General features: G+C 41.4%; 1 protein-coding gene and 1 long non-coding RNA gene across 8 annotated transcripts in view; one reads left to right on the top strand and one right to left on the bottom strand.

Annotated features, from left to right (window-relative positions):
* LOC138757220 (uncharacterized) overlaps nt 1-25,330 on the bottom strand; it is a 107,112-nt gene that overhangs the window by 15,186 nt on the left and 66,596 nt on the right. The window contains exon 1 of one of the 5 annotated variants that reach the window (XR_011353422.1): nt 1,527-1,722. The exons of 3 other annotated variants lie outside the window; for them this stretch is intronic. This is a non-coding gene — a long non-coding RNA (uncharacterized lncRNA). Of the gene's footprint in view, nt 1-1,526; nt 1,723-25,330 lie in introns of those variants that run through there. One more of the 5 variants, XR_011353423.1, reaches the window with a different exon arrangement.
* Nucleotides 1,678-25,330, top strand: part of LOC138757219 (calcium and integrin-binding family member 2-like) — a 64,359-nt gene continuing 40,706 nt past the window's right edge. The window contains exon 1 of one of the 3 annotated variants that reach the window (XM_069924208.1): nt 1,678-1,870. In XM_069924208.1, coding sequence (XP_069780309.1) covers nt 1,862-1,870 — 9 coding nt within the window. In that variant the 5' untranslated portion in view covers nt 1,678-1,861. Of the gene's footprint in view, nt 1,871-1,934; nt 2,070-23,502; nt 23,578-25,330 lie in introns of those variants that run through there. The other 2 variants (XM_069924206.1, XM_069924207.1) reach the window with 2 other exon arrangements.

Here is a 25,330-nt window from a genome sequence, read left to right as displayed (position 1 = left end):
AAAATCCTGAGGCGTCCTATAGAGTAAAATTAACAAGCAAATTAAGTAATAATTTCAAGAACACAGTGAAACAACAAGCAGGAAATAAATCAGATGTATGTAGTTCCTAATCACTGATCTTACAGAATGAATTATGATGAAATGGAGTTAAAATCTTTTGACTCAAAAGTGGGATTTATGCATAAGTATTCCAAACTAAAGCACAACATATCTCTGACAAAAGTGTCAGAACTAGTGGGGAGTAAAAGAAGGTACTAAAAAAATAAAATCCAGCAAAATTTCACAGGAAAATGTTGAAGATGTTGGAAGATTTGGTTAAAAACAGAAAATTCTGGAAATACCATGCAAGTTCAGCAGCATTGGTGACTTAATTGCCCTAAAATTTTCTGTTTCTCTCTTCACAGAAAATGCCTAACCTGCTGAGTATTTCCTCTGTTTTCAGTTAATGAAAAATGTATATTTCAAGGACATGTTAGGGTTCTGAGGCTAATTGCCAACCTTTGCACTGAGCTGAGACTTCTTCCACTGATATGGCTAAAATAGTGTAAGGCATGCAGTCATTTCTCTCCTTAACAGGAGGTGGCCTAGTGGAAATGACTTGGGTCTCCAGTTTGTACCCCATTATCTACCACTGTTGCCCTTTGATAGATCTGACACAAGTTAAAACTTATTCACTGCTTCCCCCTGCTGCTATTTCATTCTCTACATCTATCTGTGTACAGTCCAACCAGGTGATAAGGTTGTCTATATTTCAGGAGTACTGAGTATGTGACATTTCTTAAGGGAGAGGTTGGAGTCCAGGCGCAGAGGTGAGCAAATCTGTGGATGAAGCTGGAATTGTTATCAGTCATAGGACCTTGTGGAAAGTTACTGAAACAGGCAAGTAATGGTAAAGCACCCCCTGAATTATTTGTAAATTCTTCCACAAAGTTTGGATTGAACAAATGTATTTTTTTTATCAAAAGTGCGATTATATGCTTCAGCTCAGATAACAGTTTTTCATCCTTACCACCAGACGTGGAAAGGAATTAGCTAATGAATCAAAGCAATTTAAGACCACAAGAGCATAATATGTAGGAGCAGAATTAGGTCTTTCAGCCCATCTAGTTTGCTCTGCCAATTGAATCATGGCTGATATATTTTTCATCTCAACCCCAATTTCCTGCCTTCTCCCCCCTAACCTTTGACACCCTCGCTTATCAAGAAACTCCGCTTTTAATATACCCAATGACACCCTCCACGTCCGACTATGGCAACAGAGGATGAGGAAGTTTCTCCTCAATTTAATAAATAATTTGAAATTTTTCTTCTTAGAATCGTGAGCTAGCCAGGGAAGGAGATGTTTGAGCACCATCCTTTAGTATAGTTAAAAAGACTGCAAAGGCCTTGCAAAGTAACACCAGGTTTCACTCTGCTTTAAATCTCTGGACTACGCAAACTTTTGCTGCTTGTGCAGTGATTTCACAGTCAGAAGCTACATTTACCATAGATCAGTATTAAATTTAACTCACTCATCCCAGACTTACCGATTTTAAATGATCTTCCCTGAATCTTCGTCAGCTGTGCTGTTTTCCTGACATAAAAGAAAATGTTGTGTTCTCAGGCGGAGGATCTCTCCTTGTGACGAGTGCCTCAGCATGTTATAAATTTGTCCCAAAGGCAAGGTCACAAGGCAAGATTAACTACAATGAAACTCATGCAGAATGGTGGCAGAGTACGAATTGGTGATGCTTCATGACTACAGCAACCTGGGTTTGATGCTGTGTGGAGTTTGCATGCTTCTCCAGTGACTTTGTGATTTTCCCACCATCTCCCAAAGATGTACTGGTGAGGCACTTTGCCCCTTTAAAGTGCAGAAAAGATGTACCATGTAAGTTACAGATGTATGTTACAGAGTTAACTGGGATCTGTTATGATTCGAGCAAAGAAGGTGGATGGGAGATTGATAGATGGTACAAGGTCATGCCTGGAACGGTCAGGAGAATAGAGAGGGAATCCGTTCCTGTAACTGGATATGCAAATAACCATGGGCAGAAAAATTTGAGCAGCAGATATCAAAGGGATTTTAGGTAAGAACTTTCTTTATGTAGAGAGCAGTAACAATTTTGTATTTCGTGATTTTTGATGGTGGTGAGAACAAAGTCTAATCAGGTCTTGCAAAAGGCAATTGGATTGGCACCTGAAAAAGGATAAATAGCAGGGTGGTAGGAACTGTTCTAATTGGAGCTGCCACCTGATGGGTTGAATGGGCTTTCCCATATCTGCTAAGGTCCTATAAATGTGATTCTACTCACAGTTAACAAGCCACTCATTCCAGAGTAGATGCATTCTAGGTAGCTGTGGTCATCTGGGCAGAAACTTTGACCTCAATATTCCACACTTCCTTATAAATGCAGATATTCCGGAAAACACAGCTTCAAATGGTAAATTTATATTTGAAAATAAGTAGGGATCGTAAGTACAGAACATTTAGTCCAATGCTCAAATGGTGCAAATTCAATTCAAGGTTATTTGTCATCTGATAATATTAGCACAACTCGATGAAACAGCATTTTCCGGTCCATGGTGTAGAATAGTTTAAAACACGTGTACAGACATAACACACATACAGACAAATGATACATATACACAGTACAGATGCACATATATTAAAATAAATATTATTAATAAATAGTAGAGTCACAGAGTTGTTTTAGTAGACATTTCAGCCGTCCCACTGCCCGTGGGAAGAAGTGTTCCTCAGCCTGGTGGTTTTGGCTTTGATACTTTTGCATGTTTTTCCCAATGGGAGAAGCAAGCAGATGCTGTGTGCAAGGTGGGGTCCTCTATCTTGAATGCATTCAATAGGCCTTTTCACACCACTGGCAAGTGGTGACTCTACTTGGACCCAGGTTAAATACCCGGGAAAGCAGGACCTCCCAGGCCTTTCACATCACGGTCCAAATTTCCTCTAATTTGCCCTCCCTGGCAATTTAGGGGGGGTCCAGCCCTCAGCGATGGTGTGTTAGGCACTCACAGAAGTAAGGGTAAGTGTAGCATGAATAAAAGTTCTCACGACTGGAGGGAAAACAAACACATTTATTAGCTTATAACTATGGATAGGGTTTCACAGTCGTCTTTGGAGGGGTTCTGGGTTTAGGCACTCCACCAGGGTTATATGTGAGCAGATGGGGGCGGAACTAGGAGGCGGGGCCAGCCATCATCACAACACAATACCAGTTCACTGCATTCACCCCTTCCTGCAGGGTCTGTGAGTGAAGACAGAAAACATGGGTTCAGAAAAAAAAAGTTGAAAAATATACAGTTATTTACAAATTTACAGATTTAAGCAGTCCGGGGGTCTGGAGATTCTGTTGGCATGCCTTAGCACTGGGGGGCCTTGGACTCCTTGGATCTTCTGGTCCCCTTGCGAGGGAGGAGAGGCAGGATGGGTTTCCAGCTCTACGGTGGAGGGGGATACACTTTCCTCATGACCCGATCCCCTGAGGGCCAGACTGGGGGTATGAGAATGACCTCCATGGCTCGCAGGGCACTTTGAGGCAACTGTTCCGGTGGGTGCCAGGTCCCTGATGGAGACAGTGTCCTCTCTGCCATACGGGTACTCTACATAGGCATAGGTGGGATTGGCATGGGGCAGTTTCACCCTTTCTAGCAGGGGGTTAGTCTTGCTTCTAACATGCTTCCTGAGAAGGACTGGACCAGGAGTGGTGAGCCAGGTTGGGAATGTGGTTCCCAATGTCGACCTTCTTTCAAGATTGAGAGGTAGCGTTTGTCGTGGTACATATTAGCGACCGGATTAAATGGAGCACCATAGGGAGGACTTCCTGCCAGCGTGAGTCTGGAAGGCCTTTTGACTTCAGGGCAAATTTGATAGCCTTCCAGACTGTGGTGTTTACCTTTTCAACCTGCCCGTTCCCCCGGGGGTTGTAGCTCATAGTCCTGCTGGATGTGATGCCCCTCGGCAGCAGCTACTGATGTAGCTCATCACTCATATAGGATGAGCCCCGGTCGCTATGAATATAGCTGGGATACCTGAACAGGGAGAAAATGGAATCTAGGGCCTTTATGACTGACGAAGTGGACATGTCTGGACATGGGATGGTGAATGGGAAGTGGGAGGACTCATCAATGATTGGGAGGACTCATCAATGATAGAGAGGAAGAAAGTGTTCCCGTTCATGAAGGAGAGAGGACCCTTAAAATCAACACTGAGCTGTTCAAAGGGCCTGGATGACTTGATCAGGTGTGCCCTTACAGGGTGGTAGAAGTGTGGCTTTCACTCCATGCAGACCTGGTAGGATCTGGTCATTTCCCTGACATCTTCCATGGAGTAGGGCAGATTGCATGCCTTGACAAAATGAAACATGCGAGATGGCAGAGCTCATTATACAGAGACTGCAGTTGGCTGGTGTGAGCAGAGGCACAGCCTCTGGATAAGGCATCTGGAGGGTCATTAAGAGCTCCTGGCCGATAGGAAATGTCATAATTGTAGGTGGAGAGTTCGAACCTCCACTGAGCAATCTTGTCATTTTTGATTTTTCCCCTCTTGATGTTATTAAACACGAATGCTACTGAGTGCTGGTCCGCGAGGAGCGTAAATTTCCTACCAGCCAGTTAGTGTCTCCAGTGCCTCACGGCTTCTACAATGGCTTGAACCCTCTTTTCCACTGATGGGTTCCAGAGCTCATGGCCTTGTAATGTCCGAGAAAAAAATACAACTGGCCTGCCTGCCTGGTTGAGGTTAGCGGCCAGGGCTACGTCCGAAGCATCGCTTTCCACTTGGAAAGTACATTCTCATCCTCCATGTGCATGGTGGCTTTCGCAATACAATTTCAGAGGTATTAAAAGCCACTTGGGGTTCAGCCAAGAGGGGGTAGTGGCTTTTAAGAGCAGGGAAACCTTATCAGTGTATTGAGGGATATACTGGATGCAATATGAGAAAAGCCCCAGGCATCTCCTAAAAGCATTAGTGGTCGTGGGAACAGGGATCTCCAACAGGGGGCGCATCCTATTGGGATTGGGGCCAATGATGCCATTCTCCAAGGAAAGCCAGACATTTAGTCCTGAACACACACCTGTTAGAGTCATAAGTGAGGTTCAGGGCTTTCGCTGCATGGAGAAAACTCTGGAGGATGGCGTCATGATCTTCCAAGGTATGGCCACAGATGGTAAATTTAGCAGTTTCTTCCTTTTGATTTGGTTATGTATTCCATTAATATTTAAAGTCATATAGCTATGGCCACAGATGGTGATGTTATCGAGGTAAGGGAAGGTAGCCTTCAACCCATACACATCCATCATTCTGTCCATCTGCCTCTGGAAGATAGAAACTCCGTTAGTGATACTGAAAGGGACCCTCCGGAATTGATAGAGATGACTGTTAGCCTCAAATGCCATATATAAACGGTCCTTGGAACAGATTGGCAGCTGGTGATGAGCAGCTTTCAGGTCAATGGTCGAATAGACCCGATACTGCACAATATCATTCACCATATCCAAAATTTGAGGGAAGGGGTATGCATCCAGGAATGTGTACCAATTAATAGTTTAGCTATAGTCAATTACTAGCCCAGACTTGTTTTCCCCTTTTACCACTACCATTTGTAATTACCATGGGCTGGTGCTAAGTTTGATGATACCTTCATCAAGCAGACTATGAAATCTCAGTTTGCTGTGCTGTACCTCCTGGTCTTGGTAGCAATAGGTTTGCAGTCTGAGGACAGACTGCACTACATATGAGAGGAAGAGAGATGGGGGTTAGATACTCAGCATGGAAAGGCTGAATGTAGGTTCTGATTTTAGGGGCCCTCCATTCCAAACCATTATGGGGAGAGGGGACCAGAATACTCCAAGGTCACACTTTTAAGGTGACACAGTAAGTCCAGACCCAACAGCACCAGAGGCAAATCTTTCCCCCCTTCAAACGACAGATACACTATACAATATTATTGAATATGCATAGAATGCAAATGAGACATGAGAAATATATGGTAATTGGAAGGATACCGCTTTAGTTGCCCATTCAGAGCCAGCTCTTCAGCGCTTGACGTCCTGCTTTGCGGAAACTGCCAAAATGTTTGGCCTGGAAGTCAGCCTGAAGAAAACTGAGGTCCTCCATCAGCCAGCTCCCCACCATGACTACCAGCCCCCCCACATCTCCATCGGGCACACAAAACTCAAAACGGTCAACCAGTTTACCTATCTCGGCTGCACCATTGCCAGGCAAATAGCGCCTTTGGAAGACTACACAAAAGAGTCTGGAAAAACACCCAACTGAAAAACCTCACAAAGATAAGCATATACAGAGCCGTTGTCATACCCACACTCCTGTTCGGCTCCGAATCATGGGTCCTCTACCGGCATCACCTACGGCTCCTAGAACGCTTCCACCAGCGTTGTCTCCGCTCCATCCTCAACATCCATTGGAGCGCTTTCATCCCTAACGTCGAAGTACTCGAGATGGCAGAGGTCGACAGCATCGAGTCCACGCTGCTGAAGATCCAGCTGCGCTGGGTGGGTCACGTCTCCAGAATGGAGGACCATCGCCTTCCCAAGATCGTGTTATATGGCGAGCTCTCCACTGGCCACCGTGACAGAGGTGCACCAAAGAAAAGGTACAAGGACTGCCTAAAGAAATCTCTTGGTGCCTGCCACATTGACCACCGCCAGTGGGCTGATATCGCCTCAAACCGTGCATCTTGGCGCCTCACAATTTGGCGGGCAGCCACCTCCTTTGAAGAAGACCGCAGAGCCCACCTCACTGACAAAAGGCAAAGGAGGAAAAACCCAACACCCAACCCCAACCAACCAATTTTCCACTGCAGCCGCTGCAACCGTGTCTGCCTGTCCCGCATCGGACTTGTCAGCCACAAACGAGCCTGCAGCTGACGTGGACTTTTACCCCCTCCATAAATCTTCATCCGCGAAGCCAAGCCAAAGAAAGAGTCTACGAAGCTTTCATAGAGCCCGTGTCGATTAGGCATTTAGTGGAATGGCCATTCACCTTCACTGTCACTATGGAGTTGCTGAACTGGTGAGGTCCGTCCTGATCAAGGACCATCGAGGATAGGACTCCGGAGACTCCATACTCCTCATTTGAGTAGCCCCCACTCTCCTGGGTTGCCCTGTGTGGGTAAGATGGTGTCAACCTCGTGGCACAGCAAGATGGCTGCCCTCCTTCTTCTTCCGACGATGATGGCGCTGAGTTTGAATTTGGATTGCAGCAAGATGACCACCGAGCCTTTTCGTGCCGTTTCCTCACTGCCACTGCCACCCTCCATCGGTGGGTAACGCAGCAAGTGGGTTCGGGTGAATTCGGGGCAGACGGCTTGGGGCTGGTATTGGATCCGGGAGTGGTGCAGGCCACGGATATCCCCAGACTTCACCTCGCATGGCAAACCCTCGCCCAATGCCCTTTCTTGCCACAGCTGAAACACACTAAGTTTTTAGCCAAGTAACGAGATCAGGGATGGTGGCTCTTTCCGCAGAAAAAGCACTCTCTGATACAAGAAGTGGCAGCCGTTAGGGCTGGATTAGCGGGAGCAGCCAGACCTTGGAAGGGGTCACCTGGGTGAGCGAGCTCACTGGCTTGGAGGTCATCATCATCGAGCTTGGCCAGCTCAACGTGGCTAGCCCGGTCCTTCTTACCCGACTCGAGTAGTGACTGTACCTTGTTTGGACGCCCACAACTAGAGTGTCCAGGATCTGTTCTTCTTCACGAACATGCCCCGTAGCCGCCTCATACCTGCACTTCTTGGCAAGCGTCCACAGATTGATGGTCTCTCCTGGCCGTTGGCAACGTAAAGTGAGTTGGTGCCTCACTAGGACCTTGTTTTGTGACTTCAGGTACCGAGCCTTCAATGCCAAGATGGCAGCATCATATGTAGTGCAGTCCCTGATGGCTGCATACCCTTTCCTTCCTACCCTCCAAACGAGTACAGACTTCCTGAGTTCATCAGTGTGGAAGATGTCTCTGGTCACGTTCAGATAGGCCAGGACGTGAACTCCTCAACTGTGTCAGGGGACAGAGGGTCTATCAGCAACAGACCAGGCTTGAGTAGCTCTTCCATAGTTTAGAGAATAAGTTAATAAAATTGTAGCGCGAATAAAAGCTCTCACGACTAGAGGAAGAACAAATAATTTAATTAGCTTATAATTATGGGTAGGGTCTCATAGTAGTCTTTGGAAGGGTTCTGGGTTTAGGTGGGAAACAAGAGTTATATGTGAGCAGATGAGGGCAGAGCCAGGAGATGGGGCCAGCCATCAGCACAACACACTACCAGTGAATCCCAGTTCACTGCAGTAAGTCACCCAGCCTTCTGTCACCACCACCCCCCCCCCCCCCCACTTCGACACGTCATGACTGCAGCACAACGCGGGATTAAAGGCTGACTTCATTACCTATAATCGCTCGTGAAGCTGGAACTGCTCTGGGAAATGCAGAGTGGTCCCAGCTTTGTGGGGAATTATGGGCAATGTTGATGGCCATTGATTCTGCATTGAGCCACTGTTGCAATATCCTGAAGCATCCCGCTGTTGTCAGGTGGTATGATTCTTTATTTTAATCACCTATGTGATACAGCACGCAAGCACAGACATTACAACTCTTCCCCTGCTTGGCCATTTGCCTTTTCACTCCACAAGGAGACGGTGGCCCAGGGAAATTACCCAGGTCCACGTCCCTATCTCTTACGAACCTGGGTAAGTTTTCCAGGGCAACATTTTCACACCACCGATTCACGGGAGGGTTCCCAGGAAAATTTCCCAGCAATCCCCATTTTTACACTATGGTGTGTAAAGATCTATTGACTCCACCTCCATGGCTCTCTGGGGTAGAGAATTTTGAAAATACACATCCTCTTAGTGAAGAAAATCCTTCTCGTCTGCACCTTAAATGGGTGATCCTTTCTTTTGAACCTATGTACTAGTTCTATGCAACACTACAGAATATAGTCTCCTCTCCATCATTCCACTTCGAAATCCTACGTTTTAATAAGACATATCCAATGCATAGGCCAACCTGCTGAACTTTTCTTCATTCGTCAACATATTCATCTCAACATTCTACCTGGTCATCTTTCCATGCACTGTTGCAAAGCAAGCACATCCTTTCCTAACTTCAAGATCAAAATTTCAACTGCAGTCTCAGCAGTGTGAGATGGGGTTGATCCTAGCTCCTTTTTACACTCCATACCACTGTAATAAAGTCCAACATTCCATTACCCTTCAGAATTATTTCCAAGCTAACACAAGTTTGATAAATCATGACCCCCCCCCCAGATCCCTTTTACTACAACATTTTATATTTGTTCTCTGTTAAATAATGTTGGTAGGTTAACACTCTTTTTTCTAACTTGTGTAAATTCATATTTTCCCAAATTTATACTCCATCTTCCAAATACTTGTCTATTTGACCAACCTATTCACTCTGCAGACTCCTTGAATCCTTCTTACGACGCATTAACTCACCTGCCTTTAATTCATCAACAAAGTTGACAACAGTACAATCCCTTCATCCATCTATTAAATAATTACATGGTACAAGAGCCTGAAGATGAGCACTCAGTGACACAAGGTCAGCTTCTGTCCCTATGCCATCAGATTCCTGAATGAACATTGAACCAGAGACACTGCCTTACTTTTATCTTTTTCTTGCACTATTTTTAAAATTTATTTTATAAGGTGGATTATACAAATGTTCGCACTGTGAAGCTGCTTCAGAAGAACAAATATTGTGACATGTTCATGACAATAAATTCCGATTCTGAATAGTGGTTCTCAACCTTTTTCTTTTCATTCACATACCACTTTAAGTAATCCCTATGCCATCGGTACTCTGTGATTAGTAAGGGATGGCTTAAAGTGGTATGTGAATATTTTTACTGAAATATTTTGCTTGAGAAAAACTGTCATTGGCTCATTTCCTTTGGCGTCATGAAACCGTGCACATAACGACTCAACAACGATGAAAACAGTGGTTTTCAAACTTTTTCTTTCCACCCGCATAAACCACCTTAAGCAATCCCTTAAAGTGGAAAGAAAAAGGTTGAGAACTACTGGAATAGATTGAATATAGTAAATGAGGCACTGGCATGCCACCAATTACTGATGTCTTCTGGAACTTCTTCACAAACTGGGGGATTTTGGTGTGCTATAACCAAACAATCCACTATCTGTTGTCTTTTTGATGAGTCTTAAATGTGCAGGTCATGAGATCCAAGAGCCAATGTTAGCCTCTATAGCCTGTTTAGTACTTTTACTCAAGTTAAATAAATTGTTTTAAGTGTCCCCCGCCTCCAATTTGGACCATTGCTATTTATTATTGTGGGGATGTTTTTGGTTCTTTAATTATTTAAATTATTTAATCTATGCTAATTCTTTATTTCCCATTATTGTAATTGGATGTGATATGGGGAGCTGAGAAAGGTTTCTCTGTCAAGAAAATATAAGGTTTGGACTCTGCAGTGGTCTATATTCAAAGGATTGTTTTCTTGCTGTATCTGAATGACCAAGATTTGGACATACCTGAAATATTGAAAATGATGCCAATGAGTTAAGTATGAACAGGATAGCTGTGAACTTCAGGAGAACATAAACAGATTTTTGAAATGGGGAGAAACATAAGGCCCTTTCACATTTACATCCCAGTAAATCAGCCATTCAGTGTCCCGATATAGGAATGGGGGTTTGGCCTTTTACACTAGACCACTCCTTACTGGGACACTGAACACTTTCACACTTGCGAGGGTCTTGGTCTGGCGTTTGGTCTGTTCTACCTTTAATAAGAAGTGCCTGCAATGCAAGTGCCCGTTTCACACTTGCCTGATCTCAATGTCAGAGTCTGCAGATTCCGGGGTTTGTACTAAGGCTGGCAATCCCTGACTTGAGATGACGTCATCTGATGCCAGCATTGAACAGATTTTGCTTTCACACTTGCCACTTTAAAGGCCGATTGGCGTTCAATTCCTGGGATCACTGGCAAGTGTGAAAGGGGCTACAGATAGAACTGAATGGCAGTAAAACAAGGCATTTAAAGAGAAAACAACATGGAGATATATTCCTTACAAAATATCATGCAATATTCATGTGCTTTCACAACCTTTTGAAGAAACAAGCCTACTGATAAGGCAATATGAAAATAAGAAGAATATATCTGTCTTTATAAATAGAGATACTGGACTCAAGAACCAGAACTCAATCTGGTTAGGCCATAGTTGGGATATTTTATACATTTCTGGGGACCATTCTTTAAAATGGTCATTAAGGCCCTGGAGAAGGTACAATGGAAGTTTACTTGGATGACAACAAGGAAGTAGAACTTCAGTGATGTAAAGAGATTAGAGGTAAAACACAGGATTCTGTTGACACCATGGTTAGGTGAAAAAACACACAAATGCCGGAGAAACTCAACAGGTCAAACTGTGCCTTTATGTAAAAAAGGTAAAGATACAACACCAACATTTTGGGCTTGAGCACTTCAAAGAGATTAGAGGGTGTGTTTGTTCTTCTCAAGTGAAGGAAGGTTGGCATCCAAACCTGCAAATGAGGTTCTGCAGGCTTGCCTCATTTCAAGAACTTGCATTATATTACCAATGATATGAGATGGAAGAAAGAGTTGGGATTCCAGAAGAGTTGGTGGAATTGCAGAAATCCCTCCTCACTGTGATTTAAGGTAAAACTTACTTCTCTTGACACCGTGGTTAAGTGAAAAAGCACACAAATGCTGGAGAAACTCAGCAGTCAACAGTGCCTTTATATAGCAAAGGTAAAGATACATCACCAATGTTTCAAGGTATGGGAACATCCCTCTGCAACTGGATCCTCAACTTTGTCATCAGCAGACCACAATCAGTGTGGATTGGCTGCATCCCACCCTCCATGCTAACCATCAATATGGGGACACCCCGAGGCTGTGTGCTGTGTCCCCTACTCTCTTTGCACTAATGACTATGTGGCCAAATTTGGCTCAGTTCAATTTATAAATTTGCTGATGACACCAATGTTGTTGAGCGAATAATGGGAAATGATTAGCCAGAGTAGAGGATGGAGATCAAGAAAGAAAGAAGACTGATTCTTTGTGTGGAACATAGATTCCAAAATTTCCATCCAATAGAGAGAGAGAGAGAAAATTGTTTGTATGAAGAAACATTGCTCTGAAAATGACTCCACAAAAGAAATTTGTGAGTTTTAAAGAGGCCCTGATGACTTGATATTTCAAAATAGTTCATTATTGCTTTTGAGCAACAATTTAAAGAAACCTGATGCCTCACACTTACTCCATAATTGTTTTTGAACAGCAGTAAAGACTTTGATTTTCATACAAAAGCTTTCTGAGACTGAACTTTAAAAATCATCGCTTCAGAATTAAGCTTAAACTGTAATGGTTTGGGTTTTCACACACACACACACACATGCACACACACACACGCACATACGCACACACGTGTACACACACACACACACACACACACACACACACACACACACACATTTGTGCATAGTGGGGTTAAGTGAGAAATGTTATGTTATTAATAATTAATAATAAAAATAATTGTTTTACAAAAAGCCATTTTCTTGCTGGCTGATTTAATTCATAACACTATAAATATATTATCATTATAATCTTCATCCATTTGAAATAGTTCACATTATCCCACTGGTAATACTTATTATTTAACAGGTTAAATTGTCATGTGGAAATTATACTCTGTTACTTTGGTGAGCTAAATGAGTTCATTATTCTTTCATTGGTGTCAGATGATAAAACCCAGGCATTTCTTTGCTAGTTGCAAAACAGAAATGTTTTGCAAACAGATTCTGAACATTAGATCTAAAAGGGTTCATTGATCGTTGATTAAATATTTATTTTAAGATCATAACTTTTACCCACTTTTCTAACATCTGCTTGGTTCACAAGCAGATTTGAGTGCCTGTGAGATTTGATCCCTTGTTAAATTGTTAAAAACCTACTTTCCAAAACTACCATAAGTCTTTGAGGAAAAGCACAATTCTTCAAACATGAAGGGCATCTGTGACCTTGGGAGGAGGAGATGTTGCTCTAAAAATTGTTCCAGACCAATATAAGAAGGCCACTTATAGTGATGCTTTCCATCTCTGCTCTGGCTCAAGGCAAGACAGTGGAGTCAAGGGTATATATTTATATATCCAAATAAGAAGTAGCAATGAGAGCTTATTGGCGTATGCACAAGAAAAATAATACAGATGCACTGAAATTCTTGCTTGTGCAGCTAAACTTGTGCAGCCATTGGTACTGGAAAGGGTCAGGCACCATGGTCCAAGATCCTGAGTCCAAATAAATGGCATTCATAATTAAAATTTTGTCAGGCAGGATATGATTGTCACTAATTTAGCTAGCCAAGCCAAGCACCTTGGAGGAAAAAAAAATAACTTTGCAATAGATGGATAGATGGTTATACCTGGAAGTTTTAGCTGAGGAAGACATTTGATTGGAGCATAAATATGGCAAGGATTGATTGGGCTGAATGTCATAAATTAGATCAGCCATGATCGTATTGAATGGTGGAGCAGGCTCGATGGGCCATTTTTGGCCTACTCCTGTTCCTACTTCCTATGTTCCTATGTTTCCTTTGTAATCGACACAATGAGGGGATTGTTCACAGCAGAACTTCCTAGGGACTGCTGACAGCAAGGAGTAAAATAAACCCAGACCACAACAAGCTATAGGGAATAGAAACCAATCATGGATTACTGGTGTCAATAATGATTGTAGGTTATTGACTTCAATTTCTAGAAAGGACAAAGATATCATCTTATTTCAATTGATACAAATGTGCTATGATTAATCTTTAGTTATGATTTAGTTATATATTTTAGTAAAGTTTTGTGGGATTGGTTGCAGGGGCACAAAGACAACACATTTGCATTTTAAAAATAGAGAGCGAGATTCTTTGAAAATGGCAGCTGACATCATTATCAACAAATACATTTGGATTTGAAACACAATTACCATTTTGAAAGTTGGAAAGTCTGCTATTTGCATCTGAAGCAGAGAGATTAAAAATTTTTGTGATAGTTCTTGAGAAGTAGAACAATGACTGTTTACTTGAGAAGCATTTTTCTGGTCAGCTCAGCTCAGAAGCAGTGTTTTGAAAGAGAGAGGCATCAAACAAAGATAATTACTTTGATTCTGTGTATAAGCAAAGATTAAATTTTTTTAGCATAAAGATGTTAAAAAGTTCAGAAAAACTTCAAAGAATGTTATGATGTCATACCATGTGACATGAAATATTTGTATGGAATATATGATCAAAATCAGAGATTTTTGTATGTGATGAAGAAGACTTGGCCATCCTGTGAGACACAGGATTGAGAAAGCAGCAACATTTCCTTTAGAGAAGGAAAGCTACCTGTGCTCTCCTTAATAAAAGAGGAACATCAAAAATGGTATTTTAAAAGAAATAGCCACTCCGACTTCTAAGAAGACAACCTCATGTCACTCTTGATTAAGAAAACAGACTTGTATGAAGAAATATCTCTCTGAAAATAGCTTATCAAGAAATTTGTGAGTTTAAAGAAATCTGAAGACATGATGTTTCAAAATGCTTCACTATTACTTCTGAACTGCAATTTAAAAATCTTCAAGTTCAACATAAGAGTTTGATGCTAAAATTTAAAATTGACCTTTCAGAATTATGTCTAAACTGGGATTGGCCACACACACACATACATTTTACATTTGCTCATAGTGAGATTAAATTTAGAGTTAAGTAAGTAATTTTATTTTTAGGTGTAGACAAGAAGTTGGTACTTTTTTTTTGGCAGTGTTCCACAATTAAACCTTTTTGGCTTAAAATGGGTAATTTATTAGAATGAATAACTGGAGTAAAATTCCCACAGGATCCAATGTTATTTTTATTGGGAGATATTAGAGGGATTTAACCTAAATTAAAACTGAATATGTATCAAGTAAAATTTATTCCAAATGCTTTGGCAATAGCTAGAAAATGTACTGCTATAACTTAAAGTCTGATATTGATTTGGGAATGGAGAGATTGCATGCAGAAGTTTGCTGTATTTCACTTGAGAAAATTACTTATAATTTAAGAGATAAATATATATTTTGGAAAATATGGAGCCCATATTTACAAACTATTGGTAGAATCCCAAACATTCCCTTTCTGTTGTAGGTCTCACTATATATTTCTATATTTAAATGTATTGTTGGAAAGTGAAGTGCTCCTGTTGTGGTTTTCTTGTCCCTTTTCTTTTTCAGTTTGTAGGGGATGGGGTGATTAATAGGAGGGTTCTCTTCTTTCTAATTTCTTTACTCTTTTTCTTTTTTATGTATTTGGATTGTTTGAAATATTGTAATATATTTGCTAAGTGGTTTTATTTTAAATAAAGTTTTTTTAAAAAAGTTATGTTATTAATAGTTTAATAAAATTTATTATTTTGAATTTAACATTGTCTGGTGAATTTTCCATTGCTGTTCCTTTGTAACAGAATTGAAAATGTTGTGAAAAACTGTGTGTCATCTATATCTTGTCCAGGAGGATTTGGAGATATGTTTTCTCAAGATACCAGCTTCTGCAATCCAATTGAATTTCAAAAAACAGAGTAATGCCACATTGAATGACAACTGCATAAGTGAAACAAAGTATCTGTTTTTAGAAGTATTAGGCCTAAACTATCAAGGCCATAACTTGGTTACAAATGCTTGGATGTTGTAAGTATGTTGTTATGGTAAAGAAGAATTGTTTCTTTGTTTTAAAATAAATTCTTGGGAAATGAAAAGAGTTTGATGGACACATGGATTCTGTTACTTTTTAAGTCATCATGGTTTCTCCTTTGACAATTTAGGGTTAATGACATTTAAAATGGTGAAATCTTGGGATGCATAGCAACTCAGATTGGTTGAAATTTATGAAGAATGGGATGTATAATATGGTGTTTTGGTATTTGAGGTTAAAAAGCAGTGTTGTGGAAAATATTTAGGCAGGCCCTCAGGCTGAAGAAGGCTTGCTTTCGCTTTAGTTTTATGCGATCTGAGGTGGCTAATGAGACTGCAGCGAGAACCCCAAACTCTTACACAGAAGCAGCAGGATATATCTGACAGGGCAGGCAGCTGGGCAGTTTATGAGGTGTTGGCAACTTCAGGAGGGCTTCTGAGTCCTCCCTGAATATGAGCTTGAGGTTCTCGATACCATCCTGAGTCTGGCAGCATGGGTTTCTTTGGATCAAAGTAAGATTGGAGATTGAGGATCATTGACAGTGAAGATGGGGCCTGGTGAATGTGGCAGGGAGGCTGCTCCTTGAGCTGAGTTATCTTTGATGTACACAATATTTGTACATTTTGGCAGTGGAAATAAACAGGCAGAATACTATTTGGATGGGGTGGAAATTCAGACCTCAGATGTGCAAAGAGACCTGGGTGTCCTTGTGCAGGGAAACCTAAAAGCTAATGACCAGGTGAAATTGGAAGTGAAGAAAGCGAATACTATGTTGGCACTCATTTCAAGAGGAATAGTGTACAAGAGTAAAGAGGTGTTGATGAGGCTCTATGGGGCACTAGTGAGACCTCATTTGGAGCACTGTGTGCAGTTTTGGGCCCTTTATCTTAGAAAGGATGTGATGTTGTTGGAGAGGGTGCAGAGGAGATTTACTAGAATGATTCCCGGAATACAACGGCTAACATACGAGGAATGTTTGGCAGCTCTTGGGTTGTATTCATTGGAGAATGAGAGGAGATCTCATTTTTGAAAGGTTTAGATAGGGTGGATGCAGGTAAGATGTTTCCCTTGGTGGGTGAATCGAGGACAAGGGGGGTCATAGACTGAAAATGAGAAGCTATCCACATAAAACAGAGATTAGAAAGAACACTTCAGCCAGAGGGTCGTGGATCTGTGGAACTCGCTGCCACATACAGCAGTGGAAACTAGATCACTGGAAGTATTTAAATTAGAAATAGACAAGTATCTTGTTAGTGAGGGCATCAAGGGATATGGGGAAAAAGTCAGAAATTTGAACTATAGAGTAGTTTAGTGTAGTTTTACGGAACAGACTCGATGGGCCTAGTGGGCTGATTCTGTTCCTTTATCTTGTGATCTTGTGAACATGCTTGGGGAGATAATGGAAGTGGCGGTTTGCTTGTTAGGCTGACAAATCCTTCTACAATTTACCTGATGCATATCAAGCTCAGGTTTATTATTATCTGACAGTATATATATAACCAGAGTTAATAATGATTCTCTGGACCACAGATGCACATAATACATTTCTCACACAGCACATAATAATCACAAACAAACATACATAAAATTAATATAAAATAAATGTATTAATATTCTGGAATATTTTACTTAATTTAGTGAAGAAGAGACTCAGGGATACAGGATACTGTTCATCAATCTCACACCTTGCAAAAAAAAGCTATTTCCCAGCCTGACGTCCTGATTTTGATGCTCCTGTACCTCCTTCCCGATGAGAGTGTCAAACATATTGTATGATGGACGGTAGGGATTGTCACTAATTATGTGAGCCCTTTTTAAAGCAATGCTCCAAGTGAATCTCGTCAATAGAGGAAAGGGAGACCCCAGTGATATACTCAGGTATTTTAATTATCCTCTGTATTGACTTCTGGTCCGATGCTTTGCAGCTACTGTACCACAACATGATGCAGCCAGACAAAATACCCTCAATTGTGCTCCTGTCAAATGTTGTTAAGATGGGGGCTGGTAGCCTTGACCTTCTCAACCTCCTTTTGGTTCCCCAATGCCACAACAACCAGTCAACGTGGGTTAAAAACCAAATCCTGTCAAAGCAGACAGCCTACTTGCAGTGTTTCAACAGCTGAGAATTCTGTTATCAAACAATTTTGCTGCTCTTTGCCATTCCACTTCCGGAAAAGCTAAAAGTGAAGTGGGGGGGAGGGGGGGGGGGTCAATCCAACCCAAACTAAAGCCACCAATTTTATTGAATTGAAGTGAATTGTCATGTGTACCAAGACACAGTGAGAAGCTTTGTTTTGAGTGCTCTCCAGGTAAGTTAACCCACACAAAAACAATAGTGATAAAACAAAAATGCTGGATACAGTGTTACAGTAAGTCGAAACATGCAGGTACATCCTGTTAGGAGAAAGTAAGGATGTAGTAAAAAATGAAGTTAAACCATGCAGAGGCATCAAATTTTTCCAATGAGCGATCCATGCAAGAGTCTGATTACAGCAGGAAAGAAACCTTCATTGAATCTGGAGGTTTGTGCTTTCAACCTCTTGTGTCTGCTGCCAGATGAAAGGGAGGAGAAGAGAGCGTGACCAGGGTGGGACATAGCTTTCCCAAGGTAGCAGGAAGTAGAGATGGAGTCAATGGATGGGAGTTTTGTTTGTGCAATGAGCTGTTAGGAGCTATAATAATTCCTTAAGAGTGTTTCAGAAATATGTAACATGGAGCATTATCAATTTTATTGGCACAATTACCTAGTCCTGAACAAACTCTGTGATTTATATATTTTCAGATGCATCCCCCAATTTTGTTTCAATATCTTGTATAAATATGGTTGGGGTGAGGGGGGGGGGGAAAGGGGGTGGGGAAGGAGTGGGGGGAGGAGAAAGAGAGAGATATACTACACAGAAATAGACTCTTTATCCCACCAAATCTGCACTAACTATCAAACACCCATTTACTTAATCCAAAACTAATCCCATTTCATTCTCTCCACTTTCACATTATTCCCCACCCCTCCACATTTTACCACTGATCTACACAGTAGATGTAATTTAAAATGGTTAATTAGTCAAGCAACCTGCACATGTTTGGGGTGTGGGAGGAATCCAGAGCAGCTGGAGTAAACCCACAGGGTCACTATGAGAAGGTGCAAGCTCTATACTGAGAATACCCAAGGTCAGGATTGAACCTGGGTCTGTCTGAGGTGTGCTGATGCATTGGTTCTACTAACTGTGCTGCCCTGCCTACGCTGGAAGATGTTCATAATCTCTCTTCCTCTTCTCTATTTGTTTTGATTCCCTGTTATTTCTGGCATGCCTTTCTTGTAGAAGGACATAAAACATTTTGGGTCTTTTCAGGAATCCTACTTGTTCATAATGCTCACCTTTACATTAATTGTTTTGACTGGCACTTACTCCTTTCATAATAAAGGTAATTAGATTCATGTCAGTGGTGGATTCACCATTTGGCTGAGTAGGCTGTAGCCTAGGGGCCTGGAAGGTAAGGGAGCCCGTCACAACCACTGGTACATCTATATAACCACTTGTCAATATGGGTTCATGTTAATCCTGGGTCCAACCATCAATCAAGGATCACGGCAGTACCACACTCACCTGTCAAACAGCAATAGGGTGTTGATCACATCTATCGATTCGGCCTCCGGCGGTCCAAATGCTGCTTGTCAATCAATACTTATATTTGTATGCACGCGAGTCTGAGGTCTGCCTCCTGCAGCAGAGCTCAGGTCATGCAGCATCACTAACGCAAGGTTTACTTTTTTTTAAAAAAGACTCTCCCTTCTAAGCAGGTGGGCAGAGCTGCTGGAGCTCATCAGAGCCACCACTCCAGCACCTCCATTAAAAAAAGTGGAGAATTTTATCCAGTAGGGAATTTAATAGCAGCTGCATATTAATTACTGGGAAATTTAAGGAAGCGGGTTTTGGGGTGGGGTATGGAACGTGGGAGTGGTGGCTGGGCCAGGCTGGTGGGGGAAAAAATACCACTAATAAGTGGGGAACGCGCAGAGCTGGAAGTTGGCGTGGAGTGTCGCAGAGAAGGTAGCAAAAAGACAGAGTGAGAGGGAGCAAGAAGAAGGAGAGATAATATAAAATAGAGCAGAATTCTTAACATGGGGCACAGCAAGAGAGATGTCAGCATTTTTACCCACAATGCAAAACAGTGCAGAAACCATTCCACCTCACTGCCTTAAAAAAATACATGAACTGCAACTAAACCATGTGATCTCCCATAATGACATCATCATGCACAGAGTGCACCCACTCATTTCAGCTCCCCATCTTCCAGCAATACTCGACCGGAAACCTGTCACTCTCTTGGACCCACCACCACCACCACCACGACATGACCCATTCTCCCCATCAGATTCGGCAGTGTCAGTCATGCTCCCTTGCACTTGCATGCTGGGGACCCTGAGGGGGAGAGGGACCACACTTCTTTTGCAAAGTAAAAACATTGAAATGCTGGAGGAACTCAGCAGGTTGCAGCATCCACAGGAGGTAAAGACTCTTAGCTATCACTATATTTCTCTGGTGCTCTGGAAGTCACATATTTCTTTCATCTTGGTTTAGTGCTTGACATTATAAGAAGCCCTTTTGTAACTAACAGACTTTTCAAATTATTCAGGAATAATTATTACAGAAGCAGACAGCTTTATTCTATTCAAAGAAATGTGAGGGCTGGGGGGCAGGGGGCAAGGTCAGGGAGGGGGGCCTTACTAAAAGCTCAACCTAGGACCGAGGTGATAGTTAATCCGCCACTGTTCATAGTTACACTGCATGGAAACAGGTCGTTTCGCCCAACTTGTCTCAGCTGACCAAGATATTCATCTGCACCAGTCTCATTTGTCTGGACTTGGACCATATAAATAATAAATGTTCCAAAATTCTCTGTCGGCTTTGTTATTACTTTCCTGTCTATTTTTATTCAGCTAATAGCAGGATAGCTTTTTACATCAATACATGGAGGTACCAACTAGAGAGGGAGCTGTATTGGATTTACTGTTGGGGAATGAGATGGGTCAGGTGACGGAGGTATGTGTGAGGGAGCACTTTGGGTCCAGTGATCATAGTGCCATTAGCTTCAAGGTAATTATGGAAAAGGATTGGTCTGGGCCCAGAGTTGAGGTTTTTGAGTGGGGAAAAGCTAGGTTTGAGGAGATGCGAAAGGACTTACAAGGGGTGGATTGGGACAATTTGTTTTCTGGGAAGGATGTAATAGAGAAATGGAGGCCTTTTAAAGGAGAGATTTTAAGAGTATAAAATCTTTATATACCTGTTAGGTTGAAAGGTAAGGTCAAAAGTTTGAGAGAGCCATTGTTCTCAAGGGATATTGGAAACTTGGTTCGAAAAAAGAGGGAGTACTACAATAAATATAAGAAAGAGGGAAAAAAGGAGATGTTTGGGTACTATATTGAATGTAAAAAGAATCTTAAGAAAGAAATTAGAAAAGCTAAAATAAGGTATGAGATGGCTATAGCAAGCAGGGTGAAAATAAATCCAAAGGGTTTCTGCAAATATGTAAATAGCAAAAGGAAAGTGAGAGATAAAATTGGTCCAATAGAGAATCAGAAAGGACAAGTGTGTGTGGAGCCAAAAGAGATGGGGGAGGCCTTGAACAATTTATTTTCCTCAGCATTTTCTGAGGAGAAGGATAATGAACTGTGCAGGGTAAAGGAAGCAAAGGAGGTATATATGGAGACTATAGTGATTAAGAAAGAGGTAGTACTGGAGTTTTTGAAACATATAAAGGTGGATAAGTCTCCAGGTCCTGACAGAATTTTCCCCAGGACCTTGAGAGAAGTTAATGAGGAAATAGCAGAGGCTCTGGCAGGGATTTTTCAAATGTCATTAGAGACGGGTATAGTGCCAGAGGGTTGGCCTGATGTGCATGTGGTTCCTTTGTTTAAAAGGGTTCGAGGAACAAGCCTAGCAATTATTGGCCTATAAGTTTGACGTCTGTGGTAGGTAAATTGATGGAAAATGTTCTTAGAGATAGTATATATAAGTATATGGAGGGACAGGGTCTGATCAGGAACCCTCAACACGGATTTGTGCATGGAAGGTCGTGTTTGACCAACCTTGTTGAATTTTTTGAAGAGGTGACTATGAATGTTGATGAGGGTAGAGCAGTGGATGTTGTTTATATGGACTTCAGTAAGGTCTTCGATAAGGTTCTGCATGGGAGGTTAGTTAGGAAGGCTAAGTCCTTTGGTATTAATTTGGAGATAGTCAAATGGATTCAACAGTGGCTGGAAGGAAGGCACCAGAGAGTAGTAGTAAATAATTGTTTGTCAGGATGGAGGCTGGTGACAAGCTGTGTACCTCAGGGTTCGGTATTGGGACCGTTGCTGTTTGTCATATATATTAATGATCTGGAGGATGGGGCAGAAATTGAATTAGTAAATATGCAGATGATACTAAAATAAGGGGAATTGTGGATGATGAAGAGGGTTTTCAAAGATTGCAGAGGGATTTAAACTGCTTAGAGGAGTGGGCAGAAAGATGGCAGATGGAGTTTAATGCTGATAAGTGTGAGGTGCTTCATTTTGGAAAGAATAATCAAAGCAAGACATATGTGGTAAATGGGAGGGCATTGAACAATGCAGTGGAGCAGAAAGATCTAGGAATAATGGTGCATTGTTCCCTGAAGGTAGGAGTGCATGTAGATAGGGTGGTGAAGAAGGCCTTTAGAATGCTTGCCTATATAAATCAGTGCATAGAATATAGGAGTTGGGAAATAATGATGAAACTGTACAAGGCATTGGTGAGGCCAAATTTAGAGTACTGTGTGCAGTTCTGGTCACCGATTTATAGGAAGGATATTAACAAGATAGAGGGAGTGCAGAGAAGATTTACAAAAATGTTGCCTGGGTTTCAGCATCTGGAATACAAGGAAAGATTGAGCAAATTATGTCTTTATTCCTTGAAATGTAGAAGGCTGAGAGGGGATTTGATAGAGGTGTTTAAGATAATGAGAGGGATAGATAGAGTTGATGTGGAAAGGCTTTTCCCATTGAGAGTAGGAGAGATGGATACAAGAGGTCATGGGTTGAGAGTTGACGGGCAAAGGTTTAGGAGTAACATGAGGGGGAACTTCTTTACTCAGAGAGTGGTTACTGTGTGGAATGGGCCTTCAGGAAAGGTGGTGGAGGCAGGGTCAATTTTGTCATTTAAGAAAGAGTTGGATAAGTATATGGATGGGAGGGGGATGGAGGGATATGGGCGGAGTGCTGGTAAGTGGGATTAGAGGAGGGTACTTGGATCAGTGTGGACTAGAAGGGCCAAATTGGCCTGTTTCCGTGCTGTAATTGTTATATGGTTATATGGTAATTTAATAGCATCTCAAAGAAATGCAACATTTAGGTTCAGTAAATATCATTGCAAAATGCTAATTCTTTAATGGCACTTAAGTGTTCTTCAGTGTTGACAATTTATCATCCACATTATAACAGAACTGTCTATGCAGAAAATGCCATAACACTGTTCAATACTGGCAAATGCCAACCAAGCAATAAAACAAAATCATATTTAAAGTGAAAGACAATCTGCAGCAGGCATTCGGTGATTGAGCTAATTGATTTAAAAAACGCTTATATCATGTTGGTTAGGGCCACTCACGTTAGACTGTCCTTCCTCACTAAGCAAAACATTAGACTGAAATTTCTTCAGACCATGCGAGCCTGTCTGCTTTGAGTCTTTTCAGCATGGTTTTTCAATAAAAAAAATATTTAAATGTAAAGTAATAATAGAATACGAACTGCAATCTTATTTGAGAAGTGTCAAGGTCTACCAGAGGCACATTTAAAATGGGAAATAGACAAAATACATTCACTGAAGAACAGCTGGATGAATATCAGGTAAGTCCACAGAAGAGATTATGTATTGTAAAAATATACAAGGTTACAACATTCTTGATAGAGATTCTAAATATATAGATTTGTAATGTTATAATAGGAATCTTTGTTAAAATAGTTTCAAATTGCATTAGGAGGCTTTGTAAACTTCTTTGAAAACATGCAAAAAGCTATTATTTTAATGTTACTGAAGAATACTTTTTGAACAGGGTATGAATTATTTACGGAAATTATTTACAGAAACAATTATTTTTGCTCTCACTCTAATTTTGGAGGAGCTAAGGAATATCAGCTAGTTAAGTCATTTTATGGATAAAATGAACGGTGGGATTCTGAATTAATGAGCATGCAGAAAATAAAGGAACAAATATTATGAAATATTTTGCCAGGGTACTTTATCCAAATTTGGATTACTGCAAGTCTGTTCAGAGAAGGGAATGTCAACTGTGCCACTAATTCCCAGATAATCCTATTGAATTAATAAATCCAAATAATTTTTTAAAAATTTAGACATACAGCACCGAACTACACCCTTTTGGCCCAGAAAGAATGTGCCGCCCAATGACACCTAATTGACCTACAACCTCTGATATATTTTGGAGGGTGAGAGGAAACTGGGGCACCCGGAAGAAACCCACGCGGACACTGGGAGAATGTACAAACTTGTTACAGACAGCGCAGGATTCAAACCCCAATCACAGATGCTGGCATTGTTCCAATGTTGCACTAACTGCTACGTTAACCCATGCTGCCCATCAAAGCTTTCTTTGGGGTACAGTTTTTGGAACTACAGTATTGCTGTTGAGAAGAGAATTTCTTTTTTTTTACCACAGCTGTTATAATACAAGAAACATTCCTCAGTAAATTCAATGAACTTTATATTGCTGAAGTCAGAGCACTGTGATAAAGCTCATTACCTAAACATTGTGATAATTGTCTCTCATAAAAACAAGAAACTACCATAAATCCTGAATACAAGCTACTCTTGTAAACATCTGAAAATGTCCCTTAATATAATAATCTGTTATTAAAATACAGGTCGAGAACCCTTTATCCAAATTCCGAAATCTGAAATGCTCCAAAATCCAAAATTTTTGGAGCGCTGACATGATGCCACAAGTGGGTGCCAGTTTGTTACCAACCATCATCACTGCCAGGCTTATGTGCATTACTCACTGTGTTTTTTGCCAACCAGCAAAATTTCCAGTATTTGGTGTTGCATTTACCTGCTTTTGTAAGCGGAGATCAAATTTTTTTTGGTAAGTTCAAAACATTATTTTAATGTGAAATCTGAAATTCATCTCCACCTAAAATGCCACGTTTGAATGTAACGTGACCAGCAACATGATTGTGTTGAAAAAAAAATACAGTGTGCTGTAGCCTTTTGATGAAAACGCAGCATCGTAGCTGGAGACTGAAAGCCTACGTTGTTTGTTGTTGAATTTTGATGATGCTACTGACAATAGACAATAGACAATAGGAGCTGGAGTAGGCCATTTGGCCCGTCGGGCCAGCACCACCATTTTAGATCGTGGCTGATCATTACCATCAGTACCCCTTTCCAGCCTTATCCCCATAACCCTTAACTCCGTTACCCACAAGAGTTTTATCTAACTCTCTTTTGAACATAGTCAGCGAATCCGCCTCTACCACCCTCTGTGGCAGAGCATTCCACAGATTCACTCTTCTCTGGGTAAAAAAATGCTTTCTCATCTCCGTCCTAAAGGGCCTACCCTGTATTCTTAAACTATGCCCT

Source organism: Narcine bancroftii, chromosome 3, assembly GCF_036971445.1.
Source record: "Narcine bancroftii isolate sNarBan1 chromosome 3, sNarBan1.hap1, whole genome shotgun sequence".
NCBI lineage: Eukaryota > Metazoa > Chordata > Chondrichthyes > Torpediniformes > Narcinidae > Narcine > Narcine bancroftii.
This window is presented reverse-complemented; position numbering and strand designations above follow the sequence as displayed.